At 38.1% G+C, this 27,303-nt stretch overlaps 2 protein-coding genes across 2 annotated transcripts in view; both read left to right on the top strand.

Moving 5' to 3' along the window:
* The first annotated feature begins 882 nt into the window (after positions 1-882).
* LOC114157320 (NLR family CARD domain-containing protein 3-like) lies at positions 883-16,643 on the top strand. Its single transcript, XM_028038206.1, has 11 exons — positions 883-1,003; positions 2,920-3,016; positions 3,092-3,190; positions 5,067-5,138; positions 6,401-6,476; positions 6,857-7,085; positions 10,179-11,970; positions 12,051-12,224; positions 14,573-14,746; positions 15,513-15,559; positions 15,661-16,643. The coding sequence occupies exons 2-11, from the start codon at positions 2,946-2,948 to the stop codon at positions 15,999-16,001; spliced, it is 3,075 nt and encodes a 1,024-aa protein (XP_027894007.1). The 5' UTR covers positions 883-1,003; positions 2,920-2,945; the 3' UTR covers positions 16,002-16,643.
* A 5,076-nt stretch (positions 16,644-21,719) lies between these two features.
* LOC114157885 (uncharacterized) overlaps positions 21,720-27,303 on the top strand; it is a 32,302-nt gene continuing 26,718 nt past the window's right edge. Inside the window, exons 1-5 of the mRNA XM_028039054.1 lie at positions 21,720-21,853; positions 23,324-23,420; positions 23,501-23,593; positions 24,819-24,891; positions 26,579-26,804. Coding sequence (XP_027894855.1) covers positions 23,350-23,420; positions 23,501-23,593; positions 24,819-24,891; positions 26,579-26,804 — 463 coding nt within the window. The 5' untranslated portion in view covers positions 21,720-21,853; positions 23,324-23,349. The remainder of the gene's footprint in view (positions 21,854-23,323; positions 23,421-23,500; positions 23,594-24,818; positions 24,892-26,578; positions 26,805-27,303) is intronic.

Genomic DNA, 27,303 nt, shown 5'->3' with positions numbered 1-27,303 from the left:
CTATAAACCAGCTTTTTTGATCTGCTTTATAGATCAGAAAAGCTCAAAGGGGTTAATTCTATATTTCTTTGATGTTAGCACCTCTGAGATCTAGAATTATAAGACTGAGATATCAAGGCAAATAAAACTCAGTAGCTGCTGGTAGGGGCCATTCAGGGGCCTCCAGACATTCAGGGGCCCCTAGAAATGGTTTTATTGTAACACAGACCTTAGATTTAAACCTGTAGCATCATTTAGATTTCACCTTATCTATATTTAAACAAGTTAGTGATGCTGAGGTTCTTAGTAGGAAGAGTTTTGGTGGGGGGTTCTGTCTAAGGCCCCATATTACCTTGGGCCCTGCATGAAGAGACGCTGCGATGCGCATCTCTGGAATCTACCTGGAATCCACCTGGAATCCACCTGGAATCCACCTTTAATCCCTCGGTGGCCCCTATGCCAGTCCGCCGATGCTTTGGGGACATTTTGATTAATTTCATTGTGGCATGTTTGGCTTTATGCTGCGGTTCTAATTATTGCTACAAAGTTTTCTCTGATGTTTATTTTGTGAACTCTAATTGCTCTGGGCCGAATCTTCCTTTAACACTTGAGGTTCTGCAATAAATATTAAGAAAGAAACTTCAAGAGGTACAACTACGACAGTCGCTGACTACCGCAAGCACTAAATATCCCGCTGCACTGAGTGGCCAACCAATGTCACGTAATCCTCTGCAGCAAATGATGGGCAGGCGGGACGCGTCATCATGATAAGGTGTGTTTTTATCTCCGCAGCAGCAGCAGAGGCTCCGTCCGAACCCTGAGACCGACTCGTCGAACCAATAGAACCCAGATAAAGAACCACTGGCTTAGAGTAAACAAAACCTGTAAACTGAGGAAAAGAAAAATAGAGAAAACGCACAAAACTAGATGTGAATCAGGAAACAGAAACAAAGAATCTGTTTTCTCACCTGGAGGAAAAACCTAAAAAATATTTTTCCTGTTGCAGATCAACTTAAAACTGAAGGTAAGAACGAAACAACGGAAACACTGTAGGAAATCTAGAGAATCGCTCTTTATGTTTTATTTCTCATTACGCGGTAAAACAGCAGCTGTTTAGATCCGAACGGGTCTCGTTTATTTTCGCTATTTAATTTATTTCTAACAAAACTCCGGTCAAGGGCTGTGTGTTGGTTTGTTGGTGGTCAGCGGTTTAACGCTGAAACATTATTATTGTTGAACATCATTTACTTATAACTTTATGGAAAACTAATTATATTTTAAAACTAATTATATCTTAAAACTAATTATATCTTAAGGATCTCCGTCAAAATTTGCAGGTAACTTTTTTTTCTGTCTGATGACATAATTTAACAAATGTTATGATCAGTTACTCAGTACTTCAGTAGTCTTTATAATCTTTTTTACTCTTAGCTACGTTTAACTTTTTCTTGAGTTAAAAAGTCATATTGTACTATTTTTATGTTTTAGGTATCTACCTACTTTATCCACCTCTGACTATAATTATTAATGTAATATACCGTAATAAAAAAACACAGAAAACTATGAAAGAAAAATCTAACAATCCTCTATAGATGGACTTTTTTTTGTTATTAATTTAATATATAGCCTTCATACTTAGGACTCGATGAAGCTGTTTTTAGAGCAGGGTGTGTCGATGTTAACTAGGGATCTGATAATAATATCTAAAATATCTCTAACTGTGAAAACAGTTAAAGTGAAATAATGTTTTCTGTCCTACAGAACTGTTCATACCTTTGGAACATCTCCACGTTTTGTCATGTTAAAATGACAAATTTCATAATAATTTCTTTGTATTATTTGTGACCCATCGTTAAAGTAGATTTGCGGAGTGTCAACAGATGAGATGCTGTGGGGAATAAAAGTTAAATATTCAGTCATTATGTTGATTTATTGTGTTTTTGAACTGCATAACCCACAGTTTCTTTGAAATATTTCTAAGAACACTGTTTGATCCTACTTGTAATTTAAATGGTTGGATTAAATTCAGAGCTCTGAGTTCAGTTTTCACAGGAGATCAAATTACTAAAAGCGTTGAAACCTGAGCTCTGGGTACTTTCCTCTCTCCTTTTTCCTATACACTCTTTTTTTTGGTTTTTCTTTACATTGAGGAACAGCTGAAGCTCATTTGATCCATTGTTTATCTTATAATGCAAGTTTTAGCCATTATTCTATCTTTTCTTTCTAGTTTGGCACCGTTTTGTTTTAATGTAGCCTAAACATGTACCTCACCACATCCTTTGTCAGTTTCTCATGCTTGGGCTTATTCTCTAACAAAGTTCTTATTTGAGGTTTGCTGCACGTTTTTGAGCTTCATGCAAGGATTATGTATTTGATTTTGTATTTCTAATTTAACTTTGACACATACATCACACTGTACATGTCCTCACATATTGTGGACGAAGCTTAAGTGAAACTAAAATTGTTCACATATATTTTCTGCACAGTTTAGTTTGCACTGTAAACATACAGTGTTTACCCACCATCATCCCTGTTCAATCTCACTCCACCTATTTTTCCATAACATTCAGTAGGTTGGCATTTACAGAGCAGCATCTGACATTTGCTAGTTTGACTAAAATAACTTTCAACGTTAATTATTGTAATATTAAATGATTAATCATATTTACTAGCAGATCAAGGTGCATACACACAAATATGATGGTTGAAGGTTCCTTTATGCTTTAATAACACGGAAGTTAACATTTTGTTTAAATATTCAGTAGGAAGTACCAAATTAGTTCCTGTGTTTTTTCCACTTCCCTTTGTGGTTCTTTGTTGGCTTGTATTGTTGCATAATAATGTCAGCTGATAGTTTTATGCTGCGTTCACAACAAACGCATTTTGGTGTAGTACAGGTGAGTGATTGTCTCTGTAGATTAACATAAAAACTGTATGCAGATCGATGTGTCCCTGAACGCAGCATCATGGATCAGAGTGAGGAGCTGAAAGAAGGAGAAACTCTGCCTCAGACTGAGAACCAGAGCAAAGCTAAGAGGTGAAGTGACCTTCTACTGTTTTTGTGCCTTCACTCTGTTAGAGCAAAGCATAACTTAAGCAACTTTGTTTACAGCAAACAATCTGAAGATGAAGTGGAACCAGAATCCTGGGAGAATTGGTCCAAAGTGGATATTATTGATTTTAAATCAAACCTGCCTTCATCTAGAAAGAGGTGAGCTACATCTAAACAATCTAAATATCTAAAATGTGATCCCAACATATAAAAGTATTTGCCCATGGAAGAAAAAAGTAATCTTTTTTATTGTACTTTTGTTTAAGTTATTTAGTAATTTATCAGGTTGGTAGGTAATCAGACCTGGGTGGGGCTGTAAAACAAAACCCAAATATGTTGTTAATCACAGTTGAGTTATGATACAGTAATTAGTGGATTATATTCCTTAGTCTGGTTGCTTATATGGTGACTGACAAGTGCAAACACATAGCAAATAGTGAAATATGTTGCAAACACATGAAAGATTCAAACTCCAAAACACACAAAGACAAAAACAAATGCAATCACAAGAAAATAGAAGCAAAAACCTGTAGAAAACAAATGCAAAAATAAATAAATAAATGTTGCAACTGCAGACTGAAATTTGTTGTTTTTTTTTACTGTTTTAGTTATTTCCTCTTTTGATAATTTCTTTATTGTTTGTTTTTCTTGTACTTTGCCATTTTAGTTTATTCCTTGTATCACTACAGTTAGTCTTATTCTTTATTTTCCTGATTTGTTTATTTAATGTTTCTTTCTAATTATGGTTTTATTTGGTTCAAGTCTCGTTCTCCCATCCAACTACTACTTCCTGTCATCTTCTTCTTCGTGGTTTACACCAGTGGCAACATCTGATGGTTAATCATGTGAAGAAAATGTGTTTCTATTGTAGTTTTGTGAAATAAACCAATTTTGATGCAGGCAAAAACAAACAAATACCTCATCATACTGTAGTGCTAAAACTTGTCATAGAAAAACCTGAGTTTTTTCAAAAATGCTGCATTTCCATTAAGCGAATCAAATTACACAATTATACAGTCAATGGAAACACAAATACTGACTCGTTTTGTTACAACCCAAAGGATCTCTTTAGTTCTCCCTTTAGCTCTGCTGCTCCCAGCCTGTTCCTATTCTTTTGTAAGTTTTCTGTTTGCTTTTTTTTTTTTTTAACCCCTCCAGGGGGTATTTTTGTGGGCTCTAGTGTCCCTTATATGATAGTGGGCTGACAGGAAACGGGGAAGGAGAAGGGGGAAGACATGCGGCAAATGTCGTCGGGTCCGGGAGTTGAACCCGCGACGGCCGCGTCGAGGACTCAAGGCCTCCAAATATGGGTCGCGCTAACCGCTACGCCACCACGGCACGCCCCTGTTTGCTTTAATAAACTCTCATCAGACTCTCCACAACTCCAATCTGCATTTTACCTATTGGCACGGACAAAATGCTGTAGCGATAGGAGCAAAAGGAAAAACGCTGCAAACTTGCACCACACAATGAAAATGCTAAAGATGTTGGACAAATAAATCCATCCATCCACCCACACACCCTTGTCACCCAAGGAGATTCAAACAACATAAGGGACCAGACCTTCAGTAAAGACAGGATTTTAATCAGATTTGCAGAAGAAAGTTGGAGGAAGAAAGAAAAGTTGCTCTATTTTTAATGTCTTTTTCAAACGGCCAGTTTTCTGCAATAGTACATCAGCATATTTGTGTAATACTTGCCACTCCAAACTCCCCCTAGTGGTCTGGAGTACTTCCATGTTGTGGAGCAAAGTTCCAGCTTTTCATACTTGGTTGTTTTTCTTATTTGTGTTATTTTACTGTTTACTTAAAAAAACAGGCATGAAAGTTTGAAAAAGAGAAAAAAGATCTCTTTTTCAAACTTATAAATATTTTTTTTAATTTACAGTCTGATTTTTGTGTTTATGTGTTTTGCTGTTCATGTGTTTGGAGAGCATTTCACCATTTGCTGCACAGACGGTGAAATGGTTTAGGGTCAGACCAATGCACCTGTCAGCCACTGTACTCTTACTGTATATGATTGTTTTACATGACAGAGCTCACCACTCACTGTCCAGCTGTTCATCTGGACAACTGTCAGAAAAAGACCAACCTCCATCTCCAAAGAGGTGAGCTGTTTGTAAATGTTGTAACTTTTTGTGTCTGGGCATTTGTTTCTGTTTTATAACCATCTTGACCTTTTCACCTGTACCTACTAGCTGAATACAGGAAGTGCAGCTGACATTACGTGTTCAACAGCATTCAGCTCGCCTTACTTTTCTTTTGTAGCTGACATCCGGGTTAGATTTTAAAAAGAACTTCCATTACTCCTATATTTGCATCTGAAGATGATAGTTGCTATGGTGAGAGCACTATTTGTTTTTTGCTTTGCATATCGTTTGTTTGCAGACACACCCAACTGTGGGCCTGTTTTTTTTGTATCCAGGTACAAGTGAGTTCAGATGGTGTTTTACTTGTGTGCTAACTTTGTCTCATTTTGAGATTTGCCTTACATTTGGACATTTCAGCAGGTTTGGTTAATCTTCACCATAGGATGATCTGTAGGATGAAACTTAGAAAATAATTCATTATAGTTAGACTGATTTGCAAGAACATTAAAATACAAATAAACACAATTAACAATCATTGCAAACCTGAACTGGGAGCAGATGGTTTCATTTAAGGTCCAGTTGCCTGCTCTCTGGAAACACCAGGGTTTATCACAGAGTGTTAACGGGTTCATTCCCCTCATGCCGGGCACGATGATGCCTCAGCATTGTGGAAATGCTCTGGTTACAGTAAGACAAAACCTGGGAGTAAATCCTACATTCACCTACAATATAAATGAAAGTTGATCCATGTAAACTAATTAAAATATTCTATAGAAAGGAAGTGGAATAATCAGAAAGAAAAATGATCAAAAGTGGAAATGAGAATGGAGTAATTTACCTTATTCTCTGTGATAAGATCAAAATGATCCCACACCGGGAAAACTTCCTCTTCCTCTGTTGATTCATGCCGGTATTCAAATATCAGCCAAAATCTAAAGCAAGGCAAAGAACACAAAGTATCTCTATCCGACAAAACCCACAAATGTGTTGACAGTTTCTCTCTCATAAATACAATTTGGCGCATTCACATCCAAACGACACAGAAACTGTATCGGTCACATGGTTTTCCTTGAAGTGACACGGGGTTTCTTTTGCGCGGCACGTGTCGAGGTTTCTCTGTCGTCGGGCCCATCTCTACTCCTGCCTGCTGCTATTGGGTCCACCTTCTAAACTTCATTATGACATTAATTTTGTTACCTGGCTGGATCTACAAAAACTTTCTATTTCTTGTGTATGTGGAGAGCTGAAATGTGAGCAAAGTGTTTATGATTTCTCCACAGAGTGAAGCAGATCTCAGAGGTTCCTAGTGGTCAGTCTCCTCAACAGCATCAAACAGAGCTGGACTCCATATTTAAGGTCAACATATGTACATCTACTGCTTTCTGTCTATTGTGTTCATAGTCATCTCTATGCTGCAAATTATAAATCAGTGGATTTTCCCCCAGCACTTATTTTGTTCTAACAATGAGTCACAATTAGTTATTAAGCTCCACTATTGGAAAACAATGAACAATGGCCCCAGAAAAGAACTGACAAGAGTCTGTTGAGGAAAATTCCCTATTGAGTTAAAGTTGATGGAAATATTGTGCAAATAATTCAGATTACATTTACAATCAAATTTCCCTTTTAAAAAATGTTAATAGGTCATCCCCCAACTCACAAACCTCTAAATTTAATGGTAGTTCACAGTATTGGCTAAACCATTGAGGTCTTAGTTTTCTATTATTCCATTTTAGGAGCTGAAAAAGAAGATTTTCACCTTTGCGGAAAGTGAGCTGAAAAAGATCCAAATGGTTCTGGGTTCAGATTACCCAGAAGGTTTAGATGAGAATAAGGAGGAGGATGAAGTTTTGGTGGGTGAAAATAAGCAGCAGATGAAGAAGAGCAGAGAAGCATTTGAGAAGATCACAGAGCAGTTCCTGAAGATGATGAACCAGGAGAAGCTTGCTGACCATCTTCAAAGCAGTAAGACAATTTCTGTAAAAAGTGTAAATGCTATGGAATTGATTAATGAATCTTTCTTTCAATGGTGGTAAGAGTTCGTCCCACAATCAATAGGTTGCCGATTTGATATTTGCTCCGTCCAGGCTGGTGCATGGCAGCCATACCTCTGTTAGATATATATTTAGAGGCTCCAAAATTAGATTCAACTACAATTGTTGCACAGTGGATTTCTTTTCTTCTTTTGGTTGCATTTTGCATGTTTATATTCTGTGTAGTTTTTTCCCCTTTAACACTTCAGACACTCTGAATTGGATCTGGTTCTCTGATAAGTAGGAGGACCACAGTAATTAGCTGCTCATAGAGCAGTGTTTTTCATTTCCGGTCCTCACGCCCCCCTGCCCTGCATGTTTTAGGTGTTTCCCTTCTGCCACACACCTAGATTGAATCTTTGGGTGATTAACAGGCTTCTGCAGTACTTGGTGGCTGCAGAAGACGTCATGCAATCATTTAATCAGCTGTTGTGGTATAGAGGCACATCTAAAACATGCAGAGCAGGGGGGCCTGAGAAGCACTGTCATAGAGGTATTTGCAAAGACTAATAAATGCAAGATAAAAGGAGCTAAGGTAAAGTACAGATTTGGTGGAATACAGATGTATTCCAGGTGAGGAGCAGTGCGGTTCGAGAGTGACGCAGAATCATCTGTATGCAGACCCGAGGAGTACGCTGCAGACAAATTACTACAGTTTGAAGCAACACAGCAAGTGGGGCTCAACCAGTGGCTCCTGGTACCAGATGTGGCCTCTCACCTGGTAACTCTTAAAGACAGCTGTTGGACCATGACAAATATTTAGAAGATAAACTGTTTTATTGAGTTTACTGCGGAGGGGAATTGAAGTAAATCATTTTCAATTTGATATTTGTTCTTTGGGTTTTTGAGTTGTTTGCTCCCCTTTGTACCTACGACAGGGTTTGGGTCCATACTGGTCACACATTTACATTATGATGTTTACAAATTTTCAGTCTCCCTCCTTAAGTCTCTGGTAGCTGGACTGTGCATTTTGAGGAGTTTCCTTGTTTTGAAATCTGACTGTTTTACAGACCCCAGTAGTAGAGTTAAATAGTCAATTGTGAGCCAGATTAGAGTAGATTTTTGGATTGTGCCTCTGTGGGTTGCAGCCCGTCGGAGTAGATCTGAGTTTTTTTCTTTTTTTCAAACTTTCATTCCTGTCTTTTTGGAGGAAATGTTGTTTTTTGGACAACTGTTCCTCATTTGAATATTGTGTAGTTGGACTTGTTTTGGCAAATATTTTTAGTATTTTGTTATAATGCGTAACCATAGAAACAGGGTGGTTTATGACAAAAAGCAGCTGATATTGGAAAAGCTGAAATAATACAACAGCTGAAGCCAGAAATTCAAGAGGAGTGGAAAAGGAGGCATTGTGGATGCAGAGTAGGAGCAAAGAGAGAGAAAGAGGAAATTCAAACCATCTCTACCATTAAGCATAATGGGTAATATAAGCTCATTAGCTAATTAGATGGATGAACTTCAAGCCCTAACCAGGACTTAGCAAGAGTACAAGGAATGCAGCATAATGTGCTTTACGGAGACATGGCTGCAGGATCGTATCCCTGACTCCGTCTCTCTGCCAGACTTCCTGACTATATGAGCATAGAGAAATTAGAGAAAGAGCAGCTGGAAAAGAAGGGAGGTGGACTAGCAGGGATTGTGAACAACTGATGATATCTGTAATGACTCAGAGGGACACAGAAAATCAGCTATGACACAGGGGTGAGTAATAAATTCATTTATTTTGAAAGGCCGAGCAGACAGGGCACACTGGATCATCAGCTACAGCTTTGCAGGGGGTGGAGAGGAGAGCTCAGTGATCCGAGAAACACTTCAGAAGGAATCTGTTAGTGTGTGGAATATACACTAACCTGGTCTGCTGATCATCTACTGTACGGATTGGCCGAGGGACTAAGAATGGAGCAGATGCTGCACTGACGGAGGGCTTAGGGATGAGTTGATGTGGAGTGGCGCTCCTGCTATCTGCGTTGGTCCATGATGATGGACTAGGTCCCCCTCCATGTTCAGCAAAAGCACAATTCCTAATCCAAATCCTGGGTCAGACGGGCTGCAAAGAGAAAGTGAGCAGTATCTGTAGGAGTAGGTGTGGGTCGAGATCCAGATAGACAACCAGCAACGATCTGACAAGGGCAAGGCGAGGGGGCAAATCCAGCAAACAAAAGTGAGGTCACAACAATGAGGGCGAGATGAACAGTGCTGGAAAACTACTTGCATAATGTGTTCAATAATCTGGTAGTGGGAGTGTGACTGAGTGAGGCTTAAGAAAGGAAACAATCAGATACCAAGTCATGACTAAGTTGTAACACTGTCCGATCTGTGGATCCATTTTCTTTGGTTGGGTGAACAAACTCAGTAGGTTGTTGGCAATGAGTAGCACACTGCTAGTGGATATTTAGTGTAACACGGAAGAAGAAGCTAAGATCGTTGTTTTTCCGTACATCCAGTGGTTGGTGCAGGTTGCTATAATCGATTAGTAGCCACACAGGGACACCTGCTAGAAGAAGACAAATGCACCCAGTACAACACTTTCATTAATTGGCTGAGAAGTTGCCAAGCGACGGTACTTTTTTTGTTCCAAAGATGAGCAGAAAATAACAATGAATATCAGGAAGGACTTTGTTCCTTGTGTAATATAGAAATATTTCTTTGAACCTTCCATCTTAACTACATAAAGCCTCATTCACTGAGGTTGCTTGTACTTTAGAATCCCAGTAGTTCAGGATTTTCTTGTTTGTGGGTTTTGTTTCAGTAGCAAAATATTATGTTGATTTTATTAGGATTAAATAATAACTCAGCTAATAGCATATAAAAATTGAGAAGTCCATGCTCCTTTAATGTTTTATCTAAATAATTCAGTTGCGTTTTATATATAAATCTGGCTAGAAGATTTAAATGGTTGGTTCTTAGATGTTTTAATTTAGAAGCTATAAAAATGTAACCAACAGAAAAGATTTGTAATAATTTTACAGTGAAATATATAACAAGTGAAGAAATTATTTTAATTTGTTTTTTTGCATTCACTTAGAATCATTCACCACCTGTCAACAAACACTAAAGTCTAACATGAAGAAAAGGTTCCAGTCTGTGTTTGAAGGAATCGCAAAATCAGGAAATCAAAGCTTTCTAAATGAGATCTACACAGAGCTCTACATCACAGAGGGAGGATATGAAGATGTCAATGATGAACATGAGGTCAGGCAGATTGAAACATTGTCCTGGAAACCAGAAAGGCCAGAAACAGCAATTAGATATGTAGACATATTTAAACCCTCAGCTGAAAGAGAAGAACCAATAAAAACAGTGATGACAACAGGAGTGGCTGGCATTGGGAAAACAGTCCTAACACAGAAGTTCACTCTGGACTGGGCAGAAGACCAAACCAACCAGGACATCCAGTTCACGTTTCCATTCACATTCAGAGAGCTGAATCTGTTAAAAGATGAACAATTCAGCTTGGTGGAGCTTGTTCACCACTTTTTTAGTGAAACCAGAGGAATCTCCAGATTTGAAGAGTTAAAGGTTGTGTTCATCTTTGACGGGTTGGATGAGAGTCGACTTCCACTGGACTTCCACAACAATGAGATCTTGGAAGATGCAAGAAAGTCCACTTCAGTAGATGTTCTTCTGACAAACCTCATCAGAGGGAACCTGCTTCCCAAAGCTCACCTCTGGATAACCACACGGCCTGCAGCAGCCAGTCGGATCCCTCCTGAGTTTATTGGCATGATGACGGAGATCAGAGGATTCACTGACTCACAGAAAGATGAGTACTTCACCAAAAAATTTAGATATAAGAAACAGGCCAGAATGGTAATCTCCCATGTAAAGGAATCAAGAACCCTCCACATCATGTGCCACATCCCAATCTTCTGCTGGATCACTGCTACAGTTGTGGAAGACATGTTGAACAAGAAAGATGGAGAAGAACTGCCAAAGACCCTGACTGAGATGTACATTCACTTCCTGGTGGTTCAGACCAAACTGAAGGTCATCAAGTATGATGGAGGAGCTGAGACAGATTCACATTGGAGTCCTGAGAACCAGAAGATGATCGAGTCTCTGGGAAAACTGGCTTTTGATCAGCTGCAGAAAAGAAACCTGATCTTCTATGAATCAGACCTGGCTGAGTGTGGCATCGATATCAGAGCAGCTTCAGTGTGCTCAGGAGTGTTCACAGAGATCTTCAGAGAAGAGAGAGGGCTGTACCAGACCAAGTTGTTCTGCTTTGTCCACCTGAGTGTTCAGGAGTTTCTGGCTGCTCTTCATGTTCACCTGACCTTCATCAAATCAGGAATCAATCTGCTGGCAAAGGAAGAAATTAAATCAAAGGACTTTGAAACAAGAAGCCACCAATCCTCAGAGATAGAAATGTACAAGAGTGCTGTGGACATGGCCCTAGAGAGTCCAGATGGACACCTGGACTTGTTCCTCCGCTTTCTACTTGGTCTTTCACTGGAGACCAATAAGCGTCGCTTAAGAGGCTTTGTGGCACAGACAGAAGAAAGTTTAGGAACTAATAAAGACACAGCCCAGTACATCAAGGAGAAGTTGAATCATCATGATGTTGAGAAAAGCATAAATCTGTTCCACTGCCTGAATGAACTAAATAATCAGTCTCTGATGGAGGAAATCCAACAATCTCTATGTACAGGAAGTCTTTCAGCACAGCAGCTGTCTCCTGCTCAGTGGTCAGCTCTGCACTTCATCCTACTTTCATCAGAGAAAGATCTGGAGATATTTGACCTAAAGAAATACTCTGCTTCAGAGGAAGCTCTTCATAGACTGCTGCCAATAGTCAACGCCTCCAGCAAAGCTATGTAAGTACAGATGTAGTCAGTTTTATAAAAGTGCCTAATAACAATAATACAATTACTTTGTATTGTCTTTGTCTTTTCAAACTGAGTGGGTGTAACCTCTCAGAGAGAAGTTGTGAAGCTCTGTCCTCATTTATCAGCTCAACAACCTCTAGTCTGAAAGATCTGGACCTGAGTAACAATGACCTGAGAGATTCAGGAGTGAAGCTGCTCTGTGAGGGACTGATGAGTCCCAACTGTGAACTTGGGATCCTCAGGTAATTTAAATTCTATGTTTTGCATTTTATGTAAAATATAGAATGTAAAATTCTTTGTTTTACATATTTAAAAACATGTCTAAAGCATATTTGTTGTGTACATTTTAAAAGAAAACTGTACCAAGTATTGACTTTTCTCTGACTTGGCAGTTGCAGCAAAAACAGCCTCACGCTGATATGAAGTGGGCGAGTCAGTCAAGCAAACCATTACTATCTAGGGAAAAACATGAAAAATATAAAAGTTTTGAGCATAACAATGAACATAGAATTTTCCTTACTTGTCTAAGGGAAATAAGATGAAAGTTGTAATTTGGCCTGTATAACACCATGCTACTGTAAAAAAAATGTTACATGTTTCAGATTAATCAAGATAACTCGAGTATAAATGCAAAATGGTCTTAAGGTGAAAATATTCACTTGTTGTTGTAGGGATGTACAATATATTGTCAACAATATCAGAATCGACGAATGTTAGGTATATTTTCAAATATTAATTTGGTCCCAGCAATGATCCACAACCAGTGTCAAAATATATATTTTTCCCCCGAAACATGGTTCTCATTCTTGCTGACATGCTCCCCCCAGCAACAGCATTTTGCAAATTGTTTTTATTTTGTAGATGTTCAGAATAAATGTGTATAATTGGTCCTTCTGTATGAAAGTAGTGACTTTAAACTGCATCTGTAAAGTATTCCCAGTTCTTCATTTTTTTCAGATTTTGTTGTGTTACTGATTTGAAGGTATTTCTCTTTTTTAATCTACAAAAGTAACAGGTTTTCACTTTGTTAGTTGGACAAAGGGAAATTTTTTGGACATCTTTGTACATTTCCTAAAAATGTAAAATGTAATTTTGAGAAGTTACTTAGGTTGTTTACAATCTTTATTATGGTATTGAAGACTCAGCTGAGGTGTACCTTGTTTTCACTGACAATTAAGCTTAATTTGCTATAGGTAAATTAAGTCAGTCAACTTAATTCACCGGTAAATTAAGTTGACTGAACAGGATTTGTAATGGAACAAATTTGTCTATAAAATGTCTTGCAGGTGAATTATCAGAGCAGAAACTAAAGAATGACATCAAAGGCATTGTCTAAACCTTTGAGATTAAAGTGTCTAAAATCACAAATTTGTTGAACCTTATAAAAAATAAAGTATTTTTGGTGGCACTGAATGTACTGAAAAGCACTGAAGTTCCTGCTAATGTTTATTTGTAATGTAAGAAGTTTAGAACCACCAAGAACATCTGCAATGTAAAACTGAGTATTTGTACTTACGGTTGAGATGAGGACGAGAGCAGTCAGACCCAGAGTGAAGTGAGAAAAATGTTTTAATGAGGTCAAAATGCAAAGATGCTCAGGAACATTGCCAAGTACAACAAATGCCACCATGCAGCAATCACAGCAAAGGAACACAGAGGATCCAGGGATAATCAGATGACAGGTGAACTTCAATACATGTGAGAGACATCAGGACATGAGGGACAACTGGAACCAATAATGGGGAATGACACACGGAAACAAAATACGGTACTCTGGTCAAATAAACGAATACATTGGTTTGGACTTTGCAAGTTGTTAGATCAAGTCAAGAGATGGAAAATAGTCTAGATTCATAAACTCTAGACTACATTCTAGTGTGTTATAGAAAGTGGTCTAGAGTGTGTGTTATAATGTGTTGTTAACAGGGGAGATTTGCCAAAAGGAGATCTGTGCTCCTGAGTCGGAGGTGTCTACTTCCATGATTGGTCTGGTTGGATCAGGTTGGGTGAGGATGGGAGCTTTGGGGGTTTTTTGTTGTTGTTGTTGTTCAAGTCAGAAGAGTTTTCTGCTTCTGGGGATCAAATGAAGATTTTTTTGGTGGATTTGAGACTGTTGAGGGTAACAGCAGTTTGATTGTATCATAATGAAGCGACAGTTGGCAAAACATAGGAAGCATTGCAACTGTTTACAAGAAGATGAAGTTGGCCAGTTGAGGACCGTTAAAACCTTTTCCAGGTCTGTCTTCATCCGCCTGCTCCCCAGAATGAATCCCAAGAAGATCCATTCAATTGGAGAGAATCTGGTGAGATTAATGGGAAATATACCAAGATGTAGCTTTGAATTAGCAGAACTTTTTTGACCAATACAACCCCACTCTGTCATTCTAATTTTTAGGTAGCAACACTGGGAGATGGAAAATATAATATTTACTATTTGTCAGGCCAACAGGCCAGCATGTAGACTGCTGCTCAACAGACATGTTTCTCTAACCTTCATAGCAGGCCAACTAATTATTCTAACAGTTCTAACCAATGTGTCACTTTGAGAATATAGATGATTTTTTTCAACATTATGTGTTTGTGTCTGCAGGCTTTCAGGCTGCCTGATCACAGAGGAAGGCTGCGCTGCTCTGGCTTCAGCTCTGACTGTGAACTCCTCTCACCTGAAGGAGCTGGACCTCAGCTACAATAATCCAGGAGAGGCAGGAATGAAGAGTCTAGAAGCTATATTGAAGAATCCAAGCTTCAAACTGGACTCTCTGAGGTAAGGAAATATTTTCCGCAGCCACATAGTGCTACACCATTGCTTAATGCTAGATTCAGAACTGACAGTGCAAAATATGGCAGCAAATCATAAGGTGATGTTCAGGATCTTTGACAAAGAATTCTGCAGAGAGAAGGCAAGAAGGATTAATGATGGATTGGTTCATCTTTCTAGATCAATCTGAAGTGTAGGATAAACCCAAAAGCCCCAACCAGCCTCAGACAGTGAATGCTAGTTTATGTCAGAGAAGACTTGTAGTGCAGAAAGGGAAATCATGCCATGTTGGAGAGATAATTAGTTGTCCATACCAGTGAAAAAGGATGTTGAGCAGTTCATACAGAGCTGTGCAAAACTATTTAAACAGCTTCAACTTTAACAAACACAAAGCAATGCATAACTGCATAGTGGAAGCATAATTGTTGGTTGTATCAATCAAAATTAGTATCCATCCATTATCTAGCATGCTTGTCCTTGCAGGGCGGCGAGGGGTCAGGTACACTCTGGACAGGCTGTCAGTCCATCACAACATAACTAATAAGTTTTTCTTTTTTAATCTAGATTTGAAAACCGATTAGCTTTTTAATTTCTTGCTGTATGTTTAGGATCATTAATGCTGGGATTTGATCCTTGTTAAATAATATACATCTTATTTAACAGAATGAGGAAAAGGCATCTGTTATAACTGAACTGGTAGTACCAGTAAAATATTAGACTTTTGGTTAAAAAAAAAAGTGATGATACCATCAAAACACCTCCTTTCTTACAGCATGGAGCCTGCAGGAGACAAATGGATGACGGCAGGTCTGAGGAAGTGTAAGGGCATTTTTGATTCATAGCAGATTGTCTCATCTTTGCATGAATGAATACAGAAAATTATACATCAGTAACTGCATTGTGTTTGTTCTGTCCTTCAGATTCCTGTCCACTTACAGTCGACCTAAACGCTGTAAACAGATTCCTCAAACTTTCTGATGAAAATAGGAAAGTGAAGGTGACACATGTAGAAGAGGAGCAGCCGTATCCTGATCATCCAGGCAGATTTGATCTCCATCAGCTGCTGTGTACTGATGGTCTGACTGGTCGCTGTTACTGGGAGGTTGAGTGGGGTGGAAAAGTCTACATATCAGTGAGTTACAGGGGAATAAAAAGAAAGGGAGAGAGTGATGACAGCTGGTTTGGATTTAATAATAACTCCTGGTGTCTAATCTGCTCTAATGATGGTTCTGGCTTTGTTGTTGCCTCTATTCCCCATTAGCATCAGTCGCTGCCTCTGCTGTGAAATGGTGATACTGCAGTGGATTTCAGCCTGATTTAGTCATTTCTTCTGGATCCCATTTAGCATTAATTTGTATTAATACTTAATTAATTCACTTTCATTGTAAGCCTGCTATTCGCAGTGTGTGCACTGCAGATCGCCGTATTAGTTGACTTACTGTTGCTGGTGAAATCTTGCCTTCCCAGCTGAATGAATCTCACCTAAGGATAAAATAATTTTTCCCTTCCCATGTTCAGACCAATTGGAGCCTGAACAGCCACATAAATACGTTTTAATGAAAAAAACAAACAAACTCCTTGAGCTTAGCAATCAGACCGCAGCTGTTGGGCTCCGTTCTCCTCCAGTAATGTCACGCAAACTGTGCGTTTTTACAAGAAGGGCTTTTTGATTGATTTAACACTTTAAATCTTTTGCTAGGTAATTAGAGACCAAATACAGCAACCAGATGTAAAGTTTGACCTCAGAAAATATTGTTCTACCATTTAAGAACCTTAAATAGGTACTTTGAGTTGCACTGTGAAATAAACTGGAAACCAATGTTGTGCATGAAGATTATAATTATGTGAAAACTTGAAAAAAAGATTAAACAAAAGCATTAATTATTTCCGGTTCAGGGTGTGAGATGGGGCTGCACAGTGGCGCAGTTGGTAGCACTGTTGCCTTGCAGCAAGAAGGTCCTGGGTTCGATTCCCGGCCGGGGTCTTTCTGCATGGAGTTTGCATGTTCTCCCTGTGCATGCGTGGGTTCTCTCCGGGTACTCCGGCTTCCTCCCACAGTCCAAAAACATGACTGTTAGGTTAATTGGTCTATCTAAATTCTCCCTAGGTGTGAGTGTGTGTGTGTGAATGGTTGTTTGTCCTGTATGTCTTTGTGTTGCCCTGCGACAGACTGGCGACCTGTCCAGGGCGTACCCCGCCTCCCGCCTGGAACGTAGCTGGAGATAGACACCGGCAACCCTCCCGACCCCATTAGGGACAAGGGTGAACAGAAAATGGATGGATGGATGGATGGGTGTGAGATGATTGATATTAGTTTAGCAGGTGATTAAGAAAAGGAGACCAAAGTAAAACCAGAATCTAACATTTTGCCATTCAGACTTCTTGGTTCTTTGTCAAAATCTTAATTCTTGACCCATATTTTTATGTACATCTTTGTTCTCTATTTGTTAGAAAACTGGTTAACATGTACTTTTTTTTCTCAACTGCTGTTGGTTCATTGAAGTCTATAATGTACATTGTTTATGCATTTGTTTGAATTGCACTAGTATGTATGTTACAGTAATAACACAATGAAGTCTTTATATTGCTGAAATATTTGGAAGTATGTTTCAGTAATAATATAAGTGGCACACATGAATGTTACAAATATTTGTGTAAAATTAAGGTCTTGAAATCATTTTATCTGCACTACATTGTCTATTTATAATGTATTTTGTCAAAATCATGAAGTTTGGAAATGGCTTTATTTATTGATTTATGTCCTTTTACCAGTTACCTTTTCAGAACTGGATGGTCAGGATGGTGTTTGCTTTTTCCTCTCAATAAATAAACTAATCTTGGCTCTTTGGATTTATTTTCGTGATCTTTGTTAATGTTAATTAGCTGCTGTTCGCTCAAACATGACAGGCATACTTGCCCTTCATCTTTGGGTCGGGGATGAACAGTTAATCTGTGATTTCCTCTCTGCCTTTAGTGATTATGTTTTGTGCTACATTAGGTGACATACAACTAGAAAATTTAAGAAAATGAAGTGTTTGCCAGCCAGGTACATTTCTGTGGATTTTTAAAATCAGGAATCAGCCATGAAGAGGAGGACATGCAGAAGAAGGACTTGGCCTGATTTAGCGGTCTGCTGCTAATTGCTAACAGCTTGTTTAGCTTTGGATCTGGCTGAGATCTAAATGAGAGAGACACTAAGGGTGTGATGGTACACAAAAGTCACAGTTCAGCAAGTTTTTGTTGTTCTGAGGTAAAAAAAAAAAAAAGTGCCAAGGAGAAACCAGACCCTTGTACTACACTTTACTTTGTACAGAGGGTCTAATTGCTTCCTGGAGATGTGACCTGTGTTAAGGTTTTAAATTTTATGTGACGTGTGTAATAATGCACCAGTTAGATGCTGAGAAACTTACCAGAAATCGCCTGCGCTGTAAACAACCATCCTCCACTTCAAAGAGAGAAGAACGAGGCAGACTGTTGTTAATTCAATATTTGGAAGAGTGACCAACTCAGACTGAACGGCTTCCTTGGTCCAACAGTGACACCTAGTTGTCAATTTAATACTTTTATTTTGAAGAACGGTATATTTCTTCTTCGTGCGTTTTGTGAAATGCTGCGTTTCCTGCTCCTGTTACTAAAAATGAGGACAGCGTTAGATCTTGAAGGAACCAGAAAGAAAGCTTTAAAATTGTGTTCTTGGAAAACAGAATGATGTATAGATATTCGCAATTGTGATTTGTGATAAGAAATGTTATTTATTTAAGTAGTAGTAGAACTTTGGTTTATTTGTTGAAAAACAAAAACTTTGTTAAAAGGTTATGGAGACGATATATTCTTTTTTTGTCAACATTGATATTTTATTTTATACAAGAGAAACATGGGATACAGTGTTTTGTTGTATACTTGATTTAAAAGGCTCTCGATGACGATTTCATTTATATTTCATAATGATTAAGCCTAGGAAATTATTTTTATTGGATTAAACATGCTACAACGGGGCTTTGACTAGGTCATTCAATGCATAGATATGGTTTGATCTAAACAAGTTCACTGAGGAACTGGCTGCATGTTTTTCTGCTGGAAGTGGAACCTCCACCTCATCTCAAATCTTATCTAACCTCTGACATCTTTTCTTCCAGGATTGTCCTAGATTTAGTTCCATATTTCTGTTCCTGCTGCAACCTCCTCACAGCATGATGCTAACACCGCTATCTGCTAGCACTGTGATCGTTTTCCCCTAAGGACAGTATTTTACAGCAATTTTCTGTTTCAGTTTCATCTGATCAACTCTCCTTCCTCCACATGTCTTCTGAATTAATTTATGTATCCCTATGCAAGGCACTGGATCACAGAACGCCATTATGTGTCTCTAATACACATAATTTAAAATGTTAAATTATTAAAAATGGCTGAAAGAAGGCAGTTCTTCACCCATGGAGGCCACATTCTTCCAGCTGATCTTCCTCTGCTCCATGACCGCCTGCACGTCCTTCAGCGGTTCGTCCCCAACATCTACAACCTCACAGCTCAACATTGTTTCCAGTTTGCCAGACAGTGACAGTCACAGGGTCGTCCCTGGAGGTCAGCAGCACCACCTGAAGAACAGTCAAAGGGCCTTTAACATGGTATTCACCAAATGTTCACAAATAATGTTTCACAGATGGGAAATTCAACCTCAACTCCATCGTTCTGCAGCATCCAGAGCCCCGTTGTGTCTCTACTGTGGACACACATCATGTCCTCTCCAGATACGGACAGAAACACCCGTCCATCAAACATCCAGAAACTCTGCAGAATATTAAGGAAACTCCCTGACCAAAGTAGCCGTACCTGTTGGTAGAAGCACAAACAAATAAAAAAAACATTAAACCAATAAAGGGATTCATGTTTTTTCCATCATAATATATGACCAGTTCAGGGTGAACTAGTCAGTCCTAGTGAAGTGTTTGTTATGGCGGACCAGGTGGATGACGTTGTACCTGATGTGACGAGCAAACGTCAGTCCCAAAGGTCTAAGATTTCAAGTTCACCAGTTTATTCAACTCCAACAACAAAACCCAATAACTCCAAAGTATTTACACAGACGGTCAAAAACACGTCTGCCCCTCCAGGTTCAACTCCTGCCTACTGCTTCTTCTTCTTGGGTTTTTTTCGGGTAACGTTTGATGGCATGTGGGCCAGATGATTTTTCTTATCTACTTAAACTAAAGTCTGATATGTAATCCCGTTTCCTTTAAAAAATTGATAGGTCCTTTATTTATCTTATGTTTAACTAATTCATTATTCTCCACACCATATTTTATTAAATCTTGGTTTAATCCTATATTTCCCACAATTAATGATTAAATGCTCTAATGTCTCCATGTTGATACCACTCACATCTACATGATGGATGTTTACCTACCAAATTTAAAGTATTACATTTATTTCACCTTCCTCAAATTATTTCCACTCTTCCTACTTTATTTTATTTATTGCGACCTTTGTTCTCCTCCAAAGTTGTTGCCATTCAGATTTAACTTTGTTGTTAATAATAGACTTTATCTCAAATTTACAAAATGCTATTTCCATAATTCTAACCTGTTTTAAAGACAAACTGACTAAGTGATTTCCACCCTGAAGAACATCAGAAAGTCTTCACACAAAGAACCTAATGGACCTCACTAACAGGGCCGGACCAAGGCATGTGCTAGCTAAGCGGCTGCTTAGGGCCTCCATGCCACCAGGGGGCCTCCTAGAGAAATGAAAGCATGATAGAAAAATAAAGACAGCTCTGGAAAACATGAAGAGCCCACCTCATTGAGCCCAATCAAAAACTTCCTGGTTTTTCCATCAAATATTGATTTCTGGACTCTTCCTGAGTTAAAACATTAGTATTGTTGTTTCTAAATAAATGTAAACTTGTTTTCTTTGCATTTTTGAGGACTGAAAGCTCTGCATCTTTTTGGTTATTTTGACCTTTTCTCATTTAAATCAATACTAAATCTTTCCTTGGAATTTCAGAGACATTTTGTCAGTAATTCATAGAATAAAAGAAAAATTTTCATTTTACTCAAACATAAACCTATAAAGAGTAAAATCAGAGAACTGATCATTTTAAAGTGGTCTCTTATTTTTTTCCAGAGTTGTATTTTAGATAACATTGAATACTACAAACTAAATACTATTATATTTGGGAAAAAAATCTATTTTGTTTTTATAGATAATAATGATTAATCTCTTCCTGTTGATGGCTGCTTTCACTACAGGGGAAATATAAGATATTAAATTTAGTGTTTATCAGTTGATGTTACTTTCAAATAGTTAAAATAAAATGGCACGCGTTGCATTTTAAAATCCAAATTATTATTTTTATTTGTTACTCCTCTAAGGTAAAAATCAATAGCCATAATAGCACTGCTATGCTAATGACAAATGATGCTAATGATAGCAGGTACGTTACACATCGAGTAGATCAGGAATGATAAATCATCTGGTGTTGACATGTTGGTATGGAGGCCCCCCAGAAAAGCTGCATAGGGCTCCAAAAAGGCTTGGACCGGCCCTGCCCACTGACAGTGGTGGGAAGCTGCTGTTGATCTACCTGTAATGAATTTTCTTTAAAGATGAATGTAGAAAGAGCCGTTCTCATACAGCTCTCCGTCCCAGTCCTGACGGCGGGGACGCAAAGCAGGAACAAGATTTATTGGCTCCGTCAATTCACCACCTGAGAGAAAGAGGAGATCCTTTAGTTTGATAAGAAATGCATCATCTGGTCCTTAGCGACCTCCGGTAAAACATATTTAATCATATTACAACCGCTAACATTAATATATTTAATTTGAATTTTATGTCTCTCTTCCCTGAATCTGCGCTCATGTTCTGTTGCTGGACTGTCTGTCCCACCAGATAGTCACAGAACTTGTGACACCAGTTGATCCGTTGAGTTAAGAGGAATGGAAGATTAATCTTTCATCTTGCAGGTGCAGCCCAGATATAAACAAAGAACAGTACTAAAGTAAAACTCCGCCTTCACAGGTGAGGATTAACTGCTGACAGCAACCCCGGCGCTGCAGCATTCCTTAACCAAGTGTTTAAGTTTCATATTTCATTTCGTTGTGACGCAGTTAAGACAAGGTAAGACAATGGCCTCTTTGGTGTTTAACTTGTCTTTTACAGGTTTATTTTTGTAATTAAATTTATTTGTATTGTGTACGTCAAGTTTAAGCCAAGCAGGGAATTAAAGTCAGTCCTGATTTTGCTCTACATAGAACAAAAACAATCGCATAGATGGCGAGTCGCTAAAAGTGAGAAAAAACCAGTTGGTGCACTTAGAGAGCAAATACCTGCATCAACCTGAATTATAGTTTCCATCTCTTCCAGGTTTGTTCAATTCTCTGTTGTCTTATTTGTAACATAATTATATAATTTTTTTCTTCATTATAAAAGTGTTAGAAATAATTTTATTCCAGCCTTCTGTAATAGGATAATGAGGCTTGGTAGTGAAAGCACTGTGAAAACCTATAGTTTTTTTGGAATGAATTTGTCATGGTTTACGGTGTGAGGTGGTGAGGATAATGCGATGAACCCAGGTTGTAGAGTAGGAATGATGATTCAATCATCCACAACTAATCTCACAACTGGTACCTACTGGAACAAAAGAATAACTGACAGCAGACAAAATGACAGACTTGACTCAATAACTAGACAGTTTAGACAAAGACCCGACGAGGAACAAGGAACACAGGTGGGATTAAATAATCAGGGTAATCAGGGAACAAGACACACCTGGGAACAATCAAGGGGAAGACAGGACAACACGGAGACTCAAAAAGATACAGGAACCTAAAATAAACACACTGAAAAACTCAAATCCTCACAGAATTGAGTATTTCGAGGCTTAATAATGTATGAAAACCATAGAACAGGGGATTTGACCCACCTTTCATAAAGGTCTGCCTCCCAAAAATCATTGTAAACAGAAACTAGACTCACCTTCAGGTTTCTCCCAGATAAATGATTCCCAAATTTAAAACTAAGCAGTAAAAAAACAGTTTTGCTCCCGTTGACATAAGTTGCCAAAATTGGATTTAGCAGAGTTTTAACATTATTTTTCATATTGTATTTATCTATTTTTGGCTTCATATTTAAACAGTAAGCTGTGTTAGTGAATTCATATGCTTTGGAGAGAAGTTGTTTGACTTATTTTGTGTTTGTATACAGCACTGTGGAAGTGACTCCACCTGTTTTAACCCCACATTAGACTTGCATTCTCAGAACAGTACTTGGCACAGTGAATGTTGTTTGACCAGTAATTCCTGATAATCAAGTGATGTCTGGACTTCTTATTTTCACTCAAACAACTTGCAAATGTTCTTAATAATAAGTTATTTTTCATAATTATTGATAGTTTGATGAAACTTTCTTTCATGTTTCAAAATCAAGAAAGGGCATGACGTTTCTTTTAAATATTTGGTACAAAAAATCAGATTAGTTCCTTTCTTTTCTCTTTCTGCTTCTTTGTTTGCTGGTATTGCAAATAATATCAGCAGAGCTTAAGTGCAGGTGAGTAATTTGTTTTGCCTTTAATATAAACATTGCGTGCAGATTGATGTGAATTGGAGCGCGGCATCATGGATCAGAGTGAGGAGCAGAAAGAAGGAGAAACTCTCTGTGAAACCGAGAATCACAGCAAAGCCAAGAGGTGAGGTGACCTTTTACTGTTTTGTGTTTTCACTCTGTTCGCTCAAGGCGTCCATGTAACTTAAACAACTTTATTTACAGCAAACAATCTGAAGATGAGCTGGATCCAGAGCTCGGTGAAACCATGTCCATGATGGATCTTTTGGATTTTAAATCAAACCAGAGTTCAGAGAGGTGAGCTATATCTAATTAATCTGTCTAAAAATCTCAACATATACAGCGCTGTGACAAAATGTTTGCTCTTGGAAAAAAAAATTATTTTTATAGTATTTTTGTCAGACTGGATCTTGTTCTGCTCTAGTGATTTAATAATTCAACAGGTCAGTCAGTGAGATTAGTAAAACAGAACCAGAAAATTTTGTTAATCACAGTTAATTCATAATTTATTTATTTGTGGATTATATTCATACATACTGTAGGTTAAAGTTGGTTTGACTGGCAGTTTTTACTCTAATAAACAAAATCATGATTCGTGTTTGTCTGGTATTGAAACATTTGATGAGTTTTGAAGTTGGACAAAAAAAGCAAAAGCAGCAAAAAATGCCACACATTTCTATTTGCACATGTGAAGTAGCATTTACTGTGACTTTTTCAGAAAAACTCAGTCTTTATAAAATTTAATTTTGTCAAAACAAATTTGATAAAAAAGAACATTTATATCTTGTAGGCGGTGCATTATATATATATAATATTCAACACCTCTGAACACACTCTGATGCGTTCAGGGTGATGCACACTTAGTTTTTCTCCATGCACACAGTATGTGGCATGTAAAGTCAAGTTTGATGCATCCATATCTACCAGAACATATATATAACTAAGTGTGCATCACTCTGAACGCATCACAGTGTGTTCAGAGATGTTGAATATTCTACCATATTCCAGGTAGAATATGGTGTTAGCAGTGTAATAATGCAGGGATATAATTTCTCTGCTATGTCAGAGAAGCTGCTTTCTACCTTGCAACAGGTAGTGGAAATAAATGGAGATAAAAACACACATAAGACTTATGCAAATGTGAGTCTTTGTCTTGACTGTATGCCCTTATTATGCATATGGGTTGATTGCTGTGTGAGACTTTAGTTCATTGAGGCAAATGGCATTGAAGCTGTATTTTCTCCTTTTTCCATATGGTTCTTCAGCATTGTTGAGTCTTAGCTTTATCTCATTTTACTACCTACCATATAGAGGACTCTTTTAATGGAAATGAGGAACTGGCCACTGCTGCTCCAGAGTTTCTCTTGATAGCAACAGGCACACTTTGGCAGGCCCCATGTAAATTTCTTCAGAAATGTTCTAGTTTTATTTCTTGTGCAGATCTACACATAACATTCGTTGATTTTTTAAATCTTTTGCATGGAGAGCTGTAATGTGAGAAAAATCGATTTGATTCCCCCAGAGTGAAGATCTCAGAACTCCCTAGTGGTCAGTCTGCCCAACAGCATCCAGCAGAGCTGCACTCCATATTTATGGTCTGTACATGTATATATGATGCTTTCTGTCTGTTTTCTGACTATTCACAGTCACCTCTTTGCTCCAAATAGTAAAGTAGTGAATTGTAAGTTTGTGACTGCATTACTAGGTGCTGTTGTTTATCCAGTAGCACCTATCAATGCAGTCTGAATCACCTCAACTATGGTCTAAATGGTAGAACAATATTTTCTGAGGTCAAACTTTACATCTGGTTGCTGTATTTGGTCTCTAATTAGTTAGCAAATGTTTTAAAGTATTAAATCAACCAAAAAGCCCTCCTTGAAAAAAACGCAAAGTTTGCGTTACGTTACTCTAGGAGAACGGAGCCCAACAGCTGCGGTCTGATTGCTAAGCTCAAGGAGTTTTTATTTTCGCTCGGGTGTTGTTAAAGCATGTTTATGAGTGGCTGTTCAGCCTGCAATTGGTCTGGACATGGAGACGGGAACAATTATTTTATCCTGAGGTGAGATTCATTCAGCAAGATTTCACCACCACCATAAGTCAACTAATACGCCGATATGCAGTGCACACACTGCGAATAGCAGGCTTACAATGAAAGCGACCCAAATTAATACTAAATGGGATCCAGAAGAAATGACTAAATCAGGTTGAAATCCACTGCAGTACCACCATAACACAGCAGAGGCAGCGACTGACGCTAATGGGGAATAGAGGCAACAACAAAGCCAGAACCAGAGTCAGAGGAGAGAATTATAAAATTTTCCAGAAGAGTATTCCATCCAACCATCCATTTTCTGTTCACCCTTGTCCCTACCAGAAGAGTATTATTGAGCCTAATTTTATGTATTCTTATTATTTATCTTATCTTGGTAGATATATTTCCATAGACAGATCTATAGATCTGTAAATGTAAAGATGCATTTCCAAACTTCTCTTAGTAATCTTAAACATGTAGCCGATTTAATGTTCATGATTGGTCACCTCCACCAGATGTTATTCAGTGTTACTGCAACCCAGATGTGCTAAAGAACGCTACAGTAAGTCCTTTCTGCTTGAGACAATCAAACTTTATAATACATACATAGTCTCTAGAGCTGTGTGTTTTAGATGTTGAATCTATATTTAGTAATATACTGAGTGATATGTGTGTGTCTTTAAGACTATCACTGCTCATTGTTATTTATTATTGTTGTGTGTTTATTCTTATTACTTTATTTATTTAAATTTTTATTGTGTGCTATGCTGGGACAAACAAAATGCCCTTCCCCTATGGGATCAATAAAGTATTATATTATCTCATCAAACTCCTCCTACAGCATTTCACATAAAGACTTCAGAATCACTCAGAACAGCCTTTAAGAACTGAAGATCAAAAGTTATCAAAAGCTTTTTGTTGCATCAAAGCATGTGTGCGTGACTGAGACTCAAAATCTGATCATTTGCCGTAAAACATTAGTGTGGAATAACTTACAAATACACCACAATTGCATAAGACTTTATGTGTCATAACAGATCACTGATCTCAATCACATGATAAATTGGTGACGTCACATTAGCTTCACCCCCTTTGAGCAGAAAGTTATTTGTTTTCCTGCTGGTTGTCTTCCTTTTACTCTACAATTCAAACAGAATTAAACTTGTGACTGATGACATACATTTCCTGGGAAATATATTATATCCCCCTTTATAATGATCTCAGTCTAAGTTGTCTTTTTTCTATTGTAGGAGCTTAAAAAGAACATTTTCACTTTCGTGGAGAATGAGCTGAAAAATATCGAAATGGTTCTGGGTCCAAATTACCCAGAAGGTCTAGAGGGGAATGAGGATGATGATGTTTTAGAGGATGAAGATAAAGAGCAAATGAAGAGGAACAGAGAAGATTTTGAGAAGATGGTACAGCGCTTCCTAAGAAGGATGAACCATGAGGAGCTGGCTAACTGTCTTCGACTCAGTAAGATTTCTCTAATGCTAGAAGATTGATAAGTCAATTTGTATTTAAATTTATTCCCCACCTTCAGGGGCGTCATATAGGGGGGGGAAGTTATGACAATTCCAAGGGCCCCTGACCGACAGGGGGCCCTCTGCAATTTATTTAAAGTTGGGGCCCTGTCTTACAAAATTAATCATATTGTGTTTTTGTAAAATAGTTTTTAGCAGTAAACATCAAATGCTGCAGTATGTAACTGTTATAAAAAATATTTTTTTAACATATTTGTTAAAAGTGTCATTATGTTGTGACAGTATGGTATAGAAATAATCTGTGAAAAATTGATTTCATCTGCTTTCTCCCAGTACTATCTAGAAACAACCAATCAGAGGCAGGAGAGTTTTAGTGCTGTCAATTACAATCTCATGTGGCTGCTCCCTCCCTCCCCTTGCTCTGTGCTCTGCTGTATTTAGCAATGACAATAAGTTGTTTCTCCACCATTAGCACATTTAGTAGTGAGTGA

This window comes from Xiphophorus couchianus, chromosome 14, assembly GCF_001444195.1.
Source record: "Xiphophorus couchianus chromosome 14, X_couchianus-1.0, whole genome shotgun sequence".
Lineage (NCBI taxonomy): Eukaryota > Metazoa > Chordata > Actinopteri > Cyprinodontiformes > Poeciliidae > Xiphophorus > Xiphophorus couchianus.
Note: the sequence above shows the minus strand (reverse complement) of the source record. Positions and strands in the feature narration are given on the sequence as shown.

What these genes read in the sequence shown, in the direction of transcription:
- LOC114157320 (XM_028038206.1), top strand. Translation starts at nt 2,946, where the DNA reads ATGGATCAGAGTGAGGAGCTGAAAGAAGGAGAAACTCTGCCTCAGACT. An exon ending in TGCTGACCATCTTCAAAGCA is followed by an intron (nt 7,086 to 10,178) that starts GTAAGACAATTT and finishes GCATTCACTTAG; the next exon opens with AATCATTCACCACCTGTCAA. An exon ending in TGTGAACTTGGGATCCTCAG is followed by an intron (nt 12,225 to 14,572) that starts GTAATTTAAATT and finishes TTGTGTCTGCAG; the next exon opens with GCTTTCAGGCTGCCTGATCA.